Below are 15,505 nucleotides of genomic sequence, written 5' to 3' on the forward strand. Positions count from 1 at the left end.
AACTGTATCTGATTACCAAACAAAGTAAAACTCAAACTAAGGGTGACTTCTGTTTTCCTTTACAGAATAAAACAACATGGTTCAAATAAAACTATGCGCACAATTCTGAAAACTTGAAGCTTGTGTATCAACAATATTACTCCAGACCTTTTTAATGGAATTCCATTGCTAGGCAACAGCCTGGCCCCTTGTTAACTTCCTGTCAGTTGATGTAATGCCATTCACATACACTGCAACAGGAAATCAACTTGGGTCAATTTAGAATGTTTATGTTTACATCTGTGAAAAGGAAATATAATGAGATGCGTTCTGTTGCTGTGCTACAGACTGCTGAACTCAAACAAGTTCAATTCCACTGTTTTCACTCAAACTGAAATTCCAAATCAACAAGGACTGAAATCTCAAGACTTGCCACTTTAAAGTATAGCTACAGTATTTCTATGTTCTGGTCTCCAGTCCAGTAGTCGGCGGAAATACACCTATAGGATGGTTGGCCAGCCACCGTTACAACCCAAAGAAAAAGAAGAGCAAGTCACCCAATGACTAAGGACATTACTGACTGTAAACCATCCGTCAACCAATCAGAAGAGGCGTTGGTGCTGATATGACTTTAGCGGGTACACTTTCGACAAAGAGGTTTCGGCCAACACTCGATAGCATAGCGAAGTTTACAAGCATCGTTTGGTAGACAGAAAGTCTGTGCGATTGAAAGTACGGGCTCAAACGGTACCGCGGATTTGTTTGTCTAGTAAATTATGTCATAAAAAACAACATGCGGGCTTTTCTTACGTCTCGTTATTTTCTTACTTCGCTTACTTTTCGGTCACAATGCTAACTAGCCAGCTCATGCTAACGTCAGCTAAGTAGAACATAATTTTGATGTTGCATCGTGGTGGAACATTACCCTCTCTTTTCGTCACGTTAAACAGCTGATAAACAAGAGGTGGGTATGTGTGAGTGAGTGAGTGAGTGAGTGAGTGCGGCATAATGTGTGATAGTGCAACGCTTAATTTCTTAACGATTGCTTTTGTCTAGCTAATTTGCCAACTGTAGCTAAGTTAATGTAACCCCATCTGTTAACGTTACCAGAATCCGAAAAGGTGTTTATTGCCACATTAAGTTACACTTACGTGGCCTTTTTGACTTTCTTCTAAGCTTCGATCGGGTCGCTATTCCCTTTCCCTTATTGATGCCAGACTGCTAGTTTCATTTCTGAAACCACAGACATCCTAATACTATTTTCTTTCCCTTATTGATGCCAGACTATTACTTTCATTTCTGAAACCACAGACGTCATAACATGAATTAAGGAGCAGTATTAGCTAGATCATCATGGCTGAATTCCCAAGCATATGGCCGTGTTTCAGTGTGTTAATACCGGGGAGCAACATGGGCGGGAAGTATGGGAACTCTTGGTTTAACGTTAGTGATATTAGAAATAATATCGTTACTTAAGTAATACTGTACTATGCTTAAGTACAAGTCGAGGTGTGTGTATTGAGTATTTCCATTATATGCTACTTTGCACTTCTTCATCTTGAAATCCAATATTGTTTCTTTTTACTCCACTACATTTAATGACAGCTTTAGTGTACTAGTAGGGCTGGGCGATATGGAGAAAATCAAATATCATGATATTTTTACCAAATACCTCGATATAGATACCGCAACGATATTATAGTGTTGACTATTGGTGCTTTCAAAAACTATTTACACAATGAGATTTTTGATAAATAATCATCAGTAATGTGGATATTAGGGGTGGGGGGAAAAAATCGATACAGCATAGTATCGTGATATTTTTTTGTGGCAATACTGTATCGATATACAGACGCCAAGTATCGATCTTTTATGATATATGTGTTGGTCAGTCTGTCTGCTTGACAATCCCATTTTGCAGCAATAAAATTGAAGTGAGATGAACAGACAGATAAATGTATCTTTTTAGATAAAACAGATGTTAACAAAGTTTTCTTTTGGGGACATATTTTGAAATTGGGAAAAATTTGAAGTTGGAAAAAAGGTAATATATTGCAGAATATTGCAATCGTGACATAAGTATCGTGATGATATGGAATCGTGAGGCCTCTGGTGATTCCCATCCCTAGTGGATATAATGACTAAGTGGGTAAAGGCAAATAATAGAACAGTTACAACAGTCTGGTAAGTTCAGAAAATGACATCACTCTACTGTAATGCAGCCTTTAAAACCAGGAAAAGACAACACTTATGTCATATCACAATATTACGATATCCAAAATCTAAGACGATATCTAGTCTCGTATCACGATATCAATATAACATTGATATATTGCCCAGCTCTAGTTACAGATTTAGATTATTAAAACAAAATATATATTAGTGATTGGTCATCATTGAACCCACAGCATCACTTATGTCTCACCAGAACACTGCCAATCTTCATATTGTTAGATTTCCTACTGCTCTTTTGACAACTTGATCTTTCAGTTCAGGCCTGATTGACATTCTTTTGTTTGTTTGTATCTTCTGAAAGCAGAAAGCACCATCATTTTTGGATGGCAGTTGCCCCTTCCTGGATGGCGGATAAGATCATAGTCCTTGACGATGACGACGAAGAGGAGAGTCCTCAACCCTCCTTTGCTGCCTCCACCTCCGCCTCGTCCTCTAAGAGTCAAGCCAAACGTGTCTCAGCGATCAAAGCTCCGCAGCCCGCCCCTACCCACATTACCCAGTCCCCTTTTGCCTCCGCGAAGAAGCAGACTCATGTTCTACAGGCAGAGAATCAAAAGTTGTTCGCTGAGGTGAGCTTATATTAAGGGGCACAAACGGAGTGTTTCGTCCAAAGTGGTTGGTCATTTAAAGGACAATTCCGGCACAAAATGAACCTAGGGGTTAATAACATACGTGTACCGAGTCAACCGTTAAGCTAATCACCGGTTTACGCTAGCTCTTTTCAAGCTAGAGACACATTCGATTAGCATGAAAACGTCCCAGAGAATGGTCGACTCGGTACACATATGTTATGAACGCCTAGGTTCATTTTGTGCCGGAATTGTCCTTTAACATGGTTTTTGTACTCTTCCACAAAAAGATTATTATTTAGAAATATGACAAAATGATAGTTGGTTTTCTGCTTAAACACTAGACAAAATGCACATGTCCAGTCCAAAGTATATTTTCCTTTGGCTGGTAGCCTTGTTTTTTCTGTATCTAATCAAAATTAATATACACGCTGGAATTAAACGCTTTGTGTTGAAGAAGTCATGAAATTATTCCAGTGTGCTAATACCTTTTGCTCTCCATTGCGTTGATCTTTGTACGCAGCAGCACCTGACCCCATAAAGTATTTGTAGATGTGCAAACGTACATGTTAACTATTGACAATGGTCGTAATACCACAGAGTTGTAATTATATTGACAATACATTGTAACTGGGTGTGAACTGGGAAACACCTGAATGGTCTTTGTTGTTTTTTTGGCCCCCAACGTCTCCTCCCAGGCAGCGCGGCAATGGTTGTGTTTAGGGTTAGGGTTAGCTGCCTGGAAGGCGACGTTGGAGGCAAAAAACGCCTTTGAGCCACCTGAATCACAATGTGCCGTCACCTTGCCTTCTCATCCTTGTTTTCTTTTTCTCCTAGTTTGTGGAACACTGCTCAGCTCTCACCCAGACGTGCCCCGAGGTCTTGACCTTCCTCCAAACCAAACACGACAAGGCCTCCCCTGACTATCTGACGTCCGTGGAGTTCAGGAACACCTTGGGCCGATGTTTGACTCGCGCCCAAGCCAACCATTCCAAAACCTTTGTCTACATCAGTGAACTGTGCACTGCACTCAAGCAGCATGCAGCCAAGCGGAGGCTGACCCTCACCAAGGTTAACCCCGGGCCCTCTACCTCATCGTCAAGTTCTGTCTCTGCTACGCTCAAAAGGAAAGACGAGGCTGAAGTTAAGAGGGTTGAGGAAGAGGAAGGAGTGAATAGGACAGCGGAGGATAAGCCATCTACCTCAGGGCTGCAGGATGGCAATAATGAGGAGGCAGAGAAAAAGGCCAAGAGGGCATCTAGGAAACAGGTCAGTGTTGAACACTAATAAATGTGATTAGTATTGTTTTGGGCTGATAATGATCTTTAAATAACGCTGCTGATTCTTATAATTAAAACTGTTATTTGTATGTCACTTTTCTAAAGTTTCCTCAGTGTTAATTAGGGATGTAATGGTATGAAAATATAACCTCACGGTTATTCATAGTTTTGTCGCTGAGCCTGGAGGGCAAAACGCTATTTTTATTATTATTATTTATTATTTATTATCTATAGAGCTGCTGTACAAGCCTGTCAAGTTTTTCTCTTAACTTTCACCACTGCTCATTTCATAAAGGGCCCCGGCAACAAAACGTGTCTTTGTTTACGTTGTATAATGTGCCGTTGGATTGCTTGACACAAGCTGAACTACTTTCAAAAAGTGTAACAGTGTTTATTATATTACAAAAATATGCATCGTTATAAATTGAGTCAGTGATTTAAAGTTGTAAACATAAATAGGAAAAAGGAAAGGTTGTAAGTATTGGTATGCTCCCATTTCAATTCAAGTTACTGGGCGGTCTCGGTTTTTCTTGTCCACATAAAGGTGTTTTCTTTTAGATTTTGTTTCATTTATCCAATGCCATTATGTCGTTAGTACCTCACTAAGGTGTCTCCTGTTTTTCTTGGTAGCCTAGAAACCCTTAAAGATGCTCTAAGCGATGTCACGCATTTTTTAGGCGAGAATTTTTTTTTTGTCACATACAGCAAACATCTCCTCACTATCCGCTAGCTGCCTGTCCCCTGAACACACTGTAAAAAAGAAAGAAAAAGCAGTCTCTGTAGACAGCCCAGGCTCCACAAACGGCAACAAAAACAAACTGCACCAACCTGCACCACCAAACATAACAAACAGTGTTCCAGCCAATAACCGACAAGAAGGAGTTGGGGGTTGAGGGGTTAGTGCGCGGAAGCACAGAAGAGAGGGGCAGAGCACAGGATGAGGAGGAGGAGGGAGGGAGGGGGACGAGCCAGTCTCTGTTTTGTTTGACAATATTTCGAACATCAACAAGAAGTGACATCACTCAACATCGCTTAGAGCACCTTTAACCCATTACAACAAATTATTTTTTTTTTCCTTTCATTCTTGACGTACTACTTAAGACTGTAAAGAACAAGCAGGGTTATTATAGCCCACAACTTATCTCTCTAGGCAAACACGCCTAACCCTTCATGTCTTTTCTCAACACGTCTCATCAATTTCTCTCAGATAGCGTACCTGGAGAACCTACTGAAGGTGTACAATGACGAGATCTGCCGCCTGCAGCAGGCTGAGCTGAGTTTAGACGACCTGGGAACGGAGGACTCCCTATACATCCAGGAACACAAGCTCAAACGCAAGGTTAGACGGGAATCTGACGCGGCGTGGGGCTCCACTCCACAAAAACAACCATAACGCCAGTTTGTGTGACACCTAGTCACACCTCTTCTTCCGCCCCATCCTTCTTTTCTTCCAGATGATGAAGATTTATGAAAAGCTGTGTGAACTAAAGAACTGCAGCACGCTAACGGGCCGAGTCATTGAGCAGAAGATCCACTACAGCGGCACTCGCTATCCTGAGATCAACAGGAAGGTGAGCTAGTTGTTTTAACTGTTTGTGTCCTGGAGAGTAACAAACTGGCGTTGTGTTTACTAATGGTGGGACTGCGTTGTTTTATCTGGGCCCTGACATCTGATTCTCAACATGAACACAGACTACAATAATTATACAATTACAATATAATTCCTGTAGGATTACTCTAACCCCATAGACATATATATCATAGTAGATATCAGTAATGTCCTCTAACCCTCTCAGGCATATCTTGAGCTAGGGCTCGGCGATATGGAGAAAATCAAATATAAATCAAATATTTTTGACCAAATACCTCAATATCGATACCGCAACGGTATTGTAGTGTTGACTATTGGTGCTTTCACAAAATATGAGATTTTTGATAAATAATCATCAGTAATGTGGATATAATGACTAAGTGGGTAAAGGCAAATAATAGAACAGTTACACCAGTCTGGTAAGTTCAGAAAATGAAATAACTTTACAGTAATGTAGCCTTAAAACCAGGAAAAGACAACACTTGTGTCATATTACAATATCCAAAATCTAAGACGATACTTAGTCTCATATCACAATATCTATATAATATCGATATATTGCCCAGCTCTATCTTGAGCGCTTCTTGGTGTGGAGTAGTGTTGTCAAAAATATCAATTTTAAGATACATACATATTATTATGAAACTGTTTACATCCTCATTGTCTGCACTATCGTTACTCTCTCTTCTCACCAACATCGAGTTGAGACACACACACACACACACACACACACACACACACACACACACACACACACACACACACACACACTGCTTCAGTGCCCACATAGCCCCGCCACCTCTCACTCACTCACGTCTTCTCGTTACTCGTCTCATATGCTTGAATATAATAAAATGCAGGTTTTGTTACGGTGTTAGCTAATTTATCTTTAATGAAATCAAAGATTTCAAGCTCAATCTTTCCCCTTGGTATTGGATGTTGATCATTTTCTAACCTTGATCTCGCATGAACCGGATTTTTAGAACTTTTTTATTTAGGTTTACAAAAATTCCCAGAGCACAGTACAAACTTGTTTATGTGAGGGGAGTTTGATATGATCCTGATCCTATATCCCACGTTCCTTCCTCGTGTCAGATTGAGCGTTTCATCAACAGTCCTGAGGCCCTGAGGAACCCTCCAGATTACCCAGACATCCTCCAGCAGGTGCTGCGTGCCAATGAGCGCCACAATCTGTCCCTGAGCCGAAAACAGCTGAACCAGTACGCCCAGGAGGCTTTCAGGGAGACCGGGAGCAAAATCCAGGAGAGACGTCACCTGGACCTGGTGTACAACTTCGGCTCGCGCCTCACTGACCCCTACAAGCCTGGTAAGGCCGTGTTCAGACTGCCTGAGTCTGCCGTCCGACGGTCTGGAAAAAACGCAGGGCTTTCCGTTCATTTTAAATTGGGGTAGTGCGTTTAGGCTGCGGTGGGGGTTGCTGCAGGGGGGACGACACTCAAAAAACCACAGCGGGCCTGCGGCGAAAAGTTGAGACCAACTCAACTTCTGGAGAAACGCGACCCCACGGCACGCTGCGGTGGCCAATCATGTAACCATAAGATCAGACTTGTATTTGTGTTTTGAGCTGTCGTTTGAGGCAGGTTTGAGAGAATCCCGTACAGTAAACAGGAAACACCACTGCCTCTATCACTGCCACAAGAACGTTTTAAAACCCTATGAGGGTAAAAAAAAAAAATGAAACCCAAGCACTGAACTGCCCGGGAGTTTGGGTAACAGCTGAATGTTTCCTGCAACAACAAAGCACTCGCTATGTCTCGCTACTTGTGCTTTGTTGGGAGGGGGGGGTTAAATAACACAACAGGACATCACACAAATGGGCCGTTTCATTGACACTCCCTGGCACAACCCTGTAGAAAATCGCCTGACTGTTTTATTATTTTTTTTTGGGTCTGAGATATTAAGGTTATCAACAGAAACCTTTTATTTTTTTCTGGTTTGAACATACGAAAAGAAACCTTTTTTAAGGGCAGTTCTTTAAGGGTTTAAAAGTGTTTCTTCCAACTAATAGAAACAACAGTTTAATACAGAATCATACCAAAAAAAATGTCCACAGAGAGAGATGCTGTAGGCTGAAACTGCAGCTACTCATTTTCAGTTCCTCACTGTGCCTAAATTACTTTTATATAAATGCAATGATTAACAACCCCTTTTCACTCAAGTCATTGGCTCTCTTATTTAAACAACTTTTGGATACTTTCGGGTAGTATACAAAAGCCTGTATACAAAAATGTAAAAATGATGTAACCTTAAAGGGCCAATATGTAATACTGACATCTAGCGTTTAAAATAGTTACTGCAGTCCAAATTCTAAATACTGGACAGCGTCGTCTCCTCGGAGGTTGCCAGGTTGAGAACACGCCATCAATGTTGCCAGACGCATGTCTCACATAGCCAGACATTACTCCACAGCACAGCGGAGTAGCTAACGTTAGATGCTGGCTATGTTGTCATAAAAGCCCGTGCTCACGCAGAGCTCTGTACACCGCTGACAACCACCCATTCTCGGCTTAAAATTACGGCGACAACTGCTAAAACATCCCTACCTCGCCGTCCTCTCTACCTGACTGACAGCCACACTTCTTCGGCTTAAAATTACAGCAACAGCCGCTAAAAACACAACTAGCTCTCTGTCCTCTCTACCCAACTGGCAAGCGCACTTTCTCGGACTAAAATTATGGCAAGGGCCACGAAAACCATCACTACCTCGCCATCCTCTCTACCCCACTGACAGACACTCTTCCTTGGCTTAAAATTACGGAAACAACCGCTAAAAACAGCAAAACTTCCGGTCCTCTATACCGATTTACAGCCCCCCTCTCTTGGCTTAAAATTACTCCCCATTAGTCGGCTACGGCCGCTGAACAGGCTACGCGTTGTAAACAGCCGTGGCGGCTTGCCTGGTCCTCCAACGTTAGCAGTTATGGCGTGACCAGTCGGCATCACTTCACTGGCTGTGTCTTCAATGTTTTGCGAGTAACTAACTCAAGTAACGTTGCTCTATAAAATTCAGTGTGAGTGGGTGGTGATGGCGCAGTGGATATGACCCTTACCTTTTGGTGTGGGAGATCAGGGTTCAATTCCCACTGTGATACATCAACCAATGTGTCCCTGAGCAAGACACTTAACCTCTAGTTGCTCCAGAGGTGTGTAGCCTCTGATATATAGCAATTGTAAGTCGCTTTGGATAAAAGCGTCAGCTAAATGACATGTAATGTAACATGTAATGTAAAGTACACAAAATGTTGAAATGACTGAAAACGCTTGTCCCTTGTAGCCGTGGTAACCCCGGCAACTCGGCCCGGCTGTCAGAACGGGCCGAGTTGACACAGGCCAAAACACAAACCGACGTTCCGTCAATTTCAAAGGAGAAAATAACTGTCTTTAGCATTGTTGTCAGAAAACATAGTATTTCAGTTTAGCATGGTACCTTAATATCTGCGACATATCGTGGTCGTTTTTGGATTTAGTACAGTAAATATATTACATATTGCACCTTTTTAAGCTCGGGAATGTAGTGATATCACTTCTTTTACTCACCCTTTGCTCTCCTCTCTTTTCTCCCCCACCCTCTGAAGCCACGGACCCGGCTCTGGCGGACCCTTCGCTGCTGCGGAAGCTTCGGGCGAACCGAGAAGTGGCTCTGTCCCGCCTGGAAGAGGTCATCACTAAGTTTGCCGTCAAACAAGATGACACGGAGGAGCACGAACGGGCCAAACGACTGGAGAAAGACGGCAAGGAGAAAGAGGTATGAAAGGAAAGCCATCACAGGCATCTTCTGCTTTCAGCGTATTTCATTGTTTTTGGGTTTATTCCTGTATGAATCGGTCTTAAATGACCGATCTTTCACTCGAAACATGCTTACACCGTAGTGGCAGAATAGTTTGATCCATCTGAGCTTCCAAATGCATTTCCTCGCAACAATATTGTATAATTTATATATAAATCATACCTCTCAGAATAAATGTAAGCCAGTAGTTGCTTTGAAGATGAAGGAAAAACACGATAGGAAAAAAAGAAACAATCATTTTTTGGAAAATGGTGGCTGTTACGACTTGGATAAAACTCGTAAACCCTTTTTTTCTCTCCTGGAAAACAGGAAATTGAAGTGCAGCATGATTTAGTTCCACTTAACACCAGAATGTGATGTATGCTACGAATATTAATGTATGACCCGACGGTAATTATGTTTTCTTCTTTGTTCATTCTCTTCCTCTTTCCCTGGCTATCTGTTCCTCTCCGACCATATTTTTCCAGGCCCACAAATCAGAGAACGGAGAAGTAAAAAAAGATGTGAACGGCGTGGCGGCGGAGGTGGAGGACGAAGAAGAAGAGGAGGATGACGATGAAGAAGATGAATCATCAGACCCAGACATCGAGGAAGAAATCCAGGCCAGCACGCAGCAGGATGGACCAGGTCAGAGCAGAGTTAATCATTCTTCGGTTTGTTTGTTTTTTTAAACCACTGCTAAACCTTAAACCTCCCACTGGTAAAAAAAAAATGTCAGCACGTTTCTAAAACATATTTTGGTTTAGTTTTGAACACCTGATTCTCTAGATGGTATTGGGTTATTAAGAGTCTTATTTAGAACGACTCCATTGGTGAGGAGTATCTCCTGGGCAGCTCTGTTGCATATTAGGGCTGCACGATATGAGGAAAATACCTAATTGTGATTATTTTGACTGATATTGTGATTCACGATATTGGAGGGAATGATCATTTTTGTATCATTATTCTCATTTTTATTGAAAAATATATAAAAAAAGATTGAAGTGTGATTTTCTTTTTTTTGCGAGGATCTGTACCAAACAGATTTTTTTTTTTAGTAGGATAGGATTTGTAGACGCGATGTCTCTGCAGCACTACAATACTTTATTTTAGAATGGTTTGACACACATTTTGCCTTTACTAGTTCATATTGCGATTTCCATAAAATTGCAATTAATTGTGCAGCCCTATTGCATGTGTTCATTACGAGTTATGCTGTTGCAGTTTCTCTCACTTGATCGGTAAAATCATTCATTCGTTGCATTCATTTCCCCCTTTGTATAGACGATGATGAGAACGATGAAGACGACAGCAACGAGGCGGAACCAGCATGCGACGGCACCAACAAGGAGGATCCCACGGATCAGCAGACGAGAAGCGTTTCTCCAGGGGAGGAAGGAAGCGGCAAAGACGAGGACGAGGAGCCAGTCACAAGTGGACTCAGTCCTCTTTCTGATGACAGCGAGTCTCTAATCCCCCCGCTGTCGGCCCTCCCCTCCCCTAGACAGAGCCCCAGCCAATCGGAGCCAGCGCAGACAGACACCCAGACGCCGTTGTCTAATGGTAAACCTGCAGGATCGGAGGAGCCCGTGGATTCCTCCAATCACGTTCCGGTCATGCTGGTGAGCAACAGCAGCGTCGCTAAGGACTCTGCCGCCGCTGTCGTCTCTGCCCCAGCGGCCAATGGAGTGTCTCCGCCCCTGTCGCCAGCAGTCGTGGTAGAAAACTGTGACACACAAACCACCAATGGAACGCGCCGCCGCCGCCGCCCAGCCCCAAGGCCACAAGGGGCACGAAGAGGAAGAGGGGGGAAGTAACGCCAGGGAACTCCCAAAAGCACATGCTCATCCATGACAGGTACCGGAAGGCTTTGTTGGCTGCGTGACATCGACAATACGTGACATACGTTATAAGATCTTGTGATGGGAATATGAGTAATGCAAACGGGGTCTAAAATTAACTTTTTGGTCTAGCTACTAATGGCTGGTAAACTGAAAATAATCGGCCAAAATGTTCTTCAACCAGCTTCAAAACTGTAAGATAAAAAATGAATACAAAGAAATGAGCAGGCGCTGTTTACGTAGTAGTCCAGGCAAACGCTGCAGTGTATGGTGTGACTTGAGTAGGGCTGTCCTCGACTAAAGAAATTCTTAGTCGACTAACACTTATACGATTTTGTCGACTAATCGATTAGTTGATTTAATTGACAGAGCTGTGAGCTTTGAGAGGTGGTTAAGACTAGAAAAGCACAATATAAATGTAGTTAATTAACCATCTGTAAAACTTTCTTTTCTCCGTAATTAATCCTGCAAAAGCACCACTTTAAATCTTGTGTTTACCATAAATGTGCTCAGAAGTTTATTGGAAATAAGTAATTAAGCATGAATAAGCATAAAAAATGACTAAGACCAAAACGACCGATTAGTCGACCAATCGACTAAGAGCTGGCAGCCCTAGACTTGAGTATGATGTAGCAGAATGGAGGGAATGAGGAAAAGTCAAATGATGGACTTTTGGTTCTCTTTTTAGTTTGGTTTCAGCACCCTCAACCTAGTGCTGTGTTGACACACAAAGACTAAAATCAGGTTGATTTTAAAGTTTGTTTATCTTAGTCTGGGACTCCCTAGTCAAGAAATAGCAAGTCCAAATTTGAAATGCCACTTTAAAACAGTTCTAGATCGAGGCTAGTTAGTTAAAGCCCTGGTACACTTTGATTAATAGTTCTGTTGCTTTGGATACATTGTACCATATTCAGTTTTTGTTGATTTTCTTGTACCTCTTATATTCTCTCCTCAACTCTTTCTCCCTCCACCCCACTCTGCATCCAACCATTGTCGTCCCCCCCCCCAGTGAGGTAGATATCCCTCTGGAAATGGGTGTTTTCAGCTGCAATTCTCCGCAGCATGCAGAGTCGACTCGAGCAGACACGCCAACCCAGGAAATGGTCAGCAGCTCCCAGTCGACCCCGCCTCCAAAGAAAAACAAGGTGGGGGCACAGAGAAAAAGGAATTTTTGGTGTAAATGGCATATTTCTGCACGTAGGGACAACTTTTTAAAACCTTAATCTGGTCCTTTCAGGTGTGCAGATCTTGACTTTACAATTGTGTCAATTTGTAAAATCATACCTCTTAATTAGTTAGACTTGATCTTTTTTACAACCCTGTGTCTCCTTTTACAATGTGTTTAACTGAATAATATTACTAAAATATATAATTCCTCAGGTTGTTCGCACAGTATGTTATACAGGTGTTTCTCAGCCGTATCTGGGTCACATCAACTACATTAATTAATGTGATTTTTCATTAAAAATCTTATCTTGCATCACATTGTCACTCACTTGAGGCTTCTTTTTTGTTTTTTACTGATTTCTCACCCAAAAAATACCCCTCCCTTTTTTTTTTTTTTTTTTTTTTTTTTATAAAGAGAAACTAATCAGTTTAAACTGATGTTCACGCAGATTAGATTTTCCTGTCGACCCCAAACTTGTTTCCTGCTACAAGTAGACGTTCTCCACCAAAGTTTACAGCAAACGAGGAGCTTTTTCACAGCCAGGACAGCTCCGAATAGGCTTCCTTCTGGAAGAAAAAAAAAAGTTTAAACAACAGAATTGGAGATAAAATGTGTTTCAGCCTATGAGCGTGCTCCAGACGGCCTCAAATTAAGAATAAAATGAAATAATGGTGGTGGTATCTTTTGTTCTTAATAAATATAATTTTCATAACTATTAAAACAAATTTTTACTTCCGAGACTTAGTTTAACACATTTCTCACCTGTTTATTATTCAAATTATATGGTGATAAATTCAGATTTGTGCGTGTGTTTTCCAGGTCAACGTGGCCACCCAGTGTGACCCTGATGAGATCATCATCCTGTCGGACTCAGAATAACCTTTTTACCTCTGACCTCTCACTGAACTCCGAGACTCTTCCACATCCGGTTTCCTGAGAGGATGCATTTCTAAGGACCGTAAGAAGAGTGAAAAAAAGCATCCATACTTTTTTTTTTTTTTTTTCTTCCCAAACAACAATTGTGAAATTTCTGTTATAAACATGATCTTAACAGTAAATGATTTTTGACAAAATACAATGCTGTTCTTGGCTGTGGAAGTCAGGGACAACAATTAATTATGTACCTCGTGTCACTTGATTCCATATTACCATATCTTTTGAGGAAATTCAAGGAGTCTTCTTCTTCTGCTGTGTTCCTTAGAGAACACTGCAGTCCTTTCAGTCTGACCAGAGAAACGTTGGCTGATGTTGACCTCGGAAGGCTCGCTCTTTTTGCGGTAGAGATGACTAATTGGACGATCCAAGCAGGCAAACGCTCCGTCACCGCGTTTTCCTGCCGTCAGTGCAACGTTTCAGTCGGTCGTAGCGTTGAAATGTTTTTTTTTTTTTTTTTTTTTTTTTTTTTGTGCTTCTCCGAACGCAGAGCTAAAAACACTTATCTTGGGGCGATTGTCCCTCAACTTGAACGTGTGTTAGTGTGATTTTAGGTAAGAACCCAGTGCCTGAGAACAAGAACATGTACTGTGCAGCCGGACGCGTGGCCCAGAAGGGGGAGGGGAGAGTTTTGTTTTCACAGACACTCGACTGGCAAGGGCTTCGTTAGCTCACTGCCAGTTTGTTTACATTTCTGTATTATAGATGCATTTCTTTTCATAAAGGAAAGAGTGGAGGTAGTGGTTTGTGTAAAGGTATCTTGAGAGGACTTTGTTTTACCCGCTATTTATGATGCGTTGACGCTGAGCTGTGCGGTGGTTTGTACTCCACTGTCAGCGAAACGTGTGGACCGCAGCAGTGACATTGGAGCCTGACGTTTTTTAATGTTTTCTTTTTTTTTATGTTTCCCCTCCAAAAAACGTATTTCTATTTTCAGGTTTCTAATAATAAAGTATGTTTCTATTTTTTATTCAGACTTTTGTCTGCTGCAGGATAGCTGGATAGTTTCCAGATAGCTTAAAAAAAAAAAAAGAGAGAGAGAGAGAACGGAAGTTAGGATTGAAGTAGCTTGTTTAATGCATCTCAAACAGAGTTGTGTCCCAATGGCGCTGACCTCTGCCTCTGCCCGGCTACAAGAACTACTTTTATTTACCCCCCAGTTTAAGCCCAGCCCAAATCCCAACTCCCCACAGGAATTATTTGTATAAATCCAAACAAAAGTCAAAACCATCAATGCCATTTTCTTTGTTTTAACCAAACCTGGCCCAGTTAAGGATCCTAAACACCCGAGAGTAATAACTAGAAGGAAATGTTAGTCTGACCTGCAATTAATCACTTTCATACAAAATATGTTCCTGAGTTGTTGGGGCAGCTATTAAATTTCTGTCCCCTCCTGTCGATACACCTCATGTTAAGATAAATTTGGCATTAGTTATAGTTTCTACATTAAGAATAAAGTTTATTTATTCCTAGTTATTAAATATAGTGTTGCACTTAAGATCTCTAGCATTTGAGAGTTTTTTTTTGTGTGTGTGACCGACCAGTGTCTAATGCGTCCTTTTATTATAACTAGTTGTCTGGCTGGTCCCTCTGTAATTGAGCACTGTTACAGAAGTCTTTTGTCGAAGGGTAATTTCTCAACTTTCATCCTGTCTTACCTTTTTTTTTCCTCCAGAATCCCATTTTTATTAATTGTACCACAGGTTAAAATTATATTTTGGGGGTAAAAAGCCTTTTCAATTTCACGAAAATGTAGGCTAGTCTTGGAATGTAGCTATGATCTATCGGGCCTCATATATGCAGAGGAGTGATCCATCATTCACTGTGAAATTTTTCTTCTTAATTTTTGATAAATAAAAGATATGTTTTTATACAGCCTGTGGGTTGCTGATTTGGATTTTGACTTAGTTCTTAAACTGAATAAATTGGCTATTCTTACTCATTTAATTCCAATCATTTTGTAATCGTCTCCTCAGGTTGATAATCTCACAGATCACACCGCTGTTTCAACCGACATTTGTAGTTGTAGCTACAAATTGCACCAATACTGCCTTAATGATGGGACTGAACATGACTATTAATTCTTTGGCAGGTTAATACAAATGTCAGTGTTTCCACTATC

At 41.4% G+C, this 15,505-nt stretch overlaps 1 protein-coding gene across 5 annotated transcripts; it reads left to right on the forward strand.

The window, feature by feature from the left end:
* Positions 1-351: 351 nt before the first annotated feature.
* On the forward strand, positions 352-15,258 carry daxx (death-domain associated protein). 5 transcript variants are annotated; one of them, XR_003694274.1, is made up of 11 exons: positions 352-943; positions 2,516-2,783; positions 3,621-4,052; positions 5,271-5,402; positions 5,518-5,634; positions 6,750-6,981; positions 9,251-9,420; positions 9,930-10,089; positions 10,726-11,298; positions 12,292-12,427; positions 13,270-15,258. XR_003694274.1 is itself a non-coding variant. In XM_028597966.1 (10 exons), the coding sequence occupies exons 2-9, from the start codon at positions 2,538-2,540 to the stop codon at positions 11,256-11,258; spliced, it is 2,022 nt and encodes a 673-aa protein (XP_028453767.1). In that variant the 5' UTR covers positions 352-943; positions 2,519-2,537; the 3' UTR covers positions 11,259-11,298; positions 12,292-12,429. The 5 variants fall into 5 exon arrangements, 1 of the variants encoding a protein (XP_028453767.1); XR_003694273.1 differs by having other exon boundaries at positions 2,519-2,783; XR_003694276.1 differs by having other exon boundaries at positions 352-748.
* Positions 15,259-15,505: the final 247 nt, after the last annotated feature.

This window comes from Perca flavescens, chromosome 14 (assembly GCF_004354835.1).
Source record: "Perca flavescens isolate YP-PL-M2 chromosome 14, PFLA_1.0, whole genome shotgun sequence".
NCBI classification, from domain to species: Eukaryota; Metazoa; Chordata; class Actinopteri; order Perciformes; family Percidae; genus Perca; species Perca flavescens.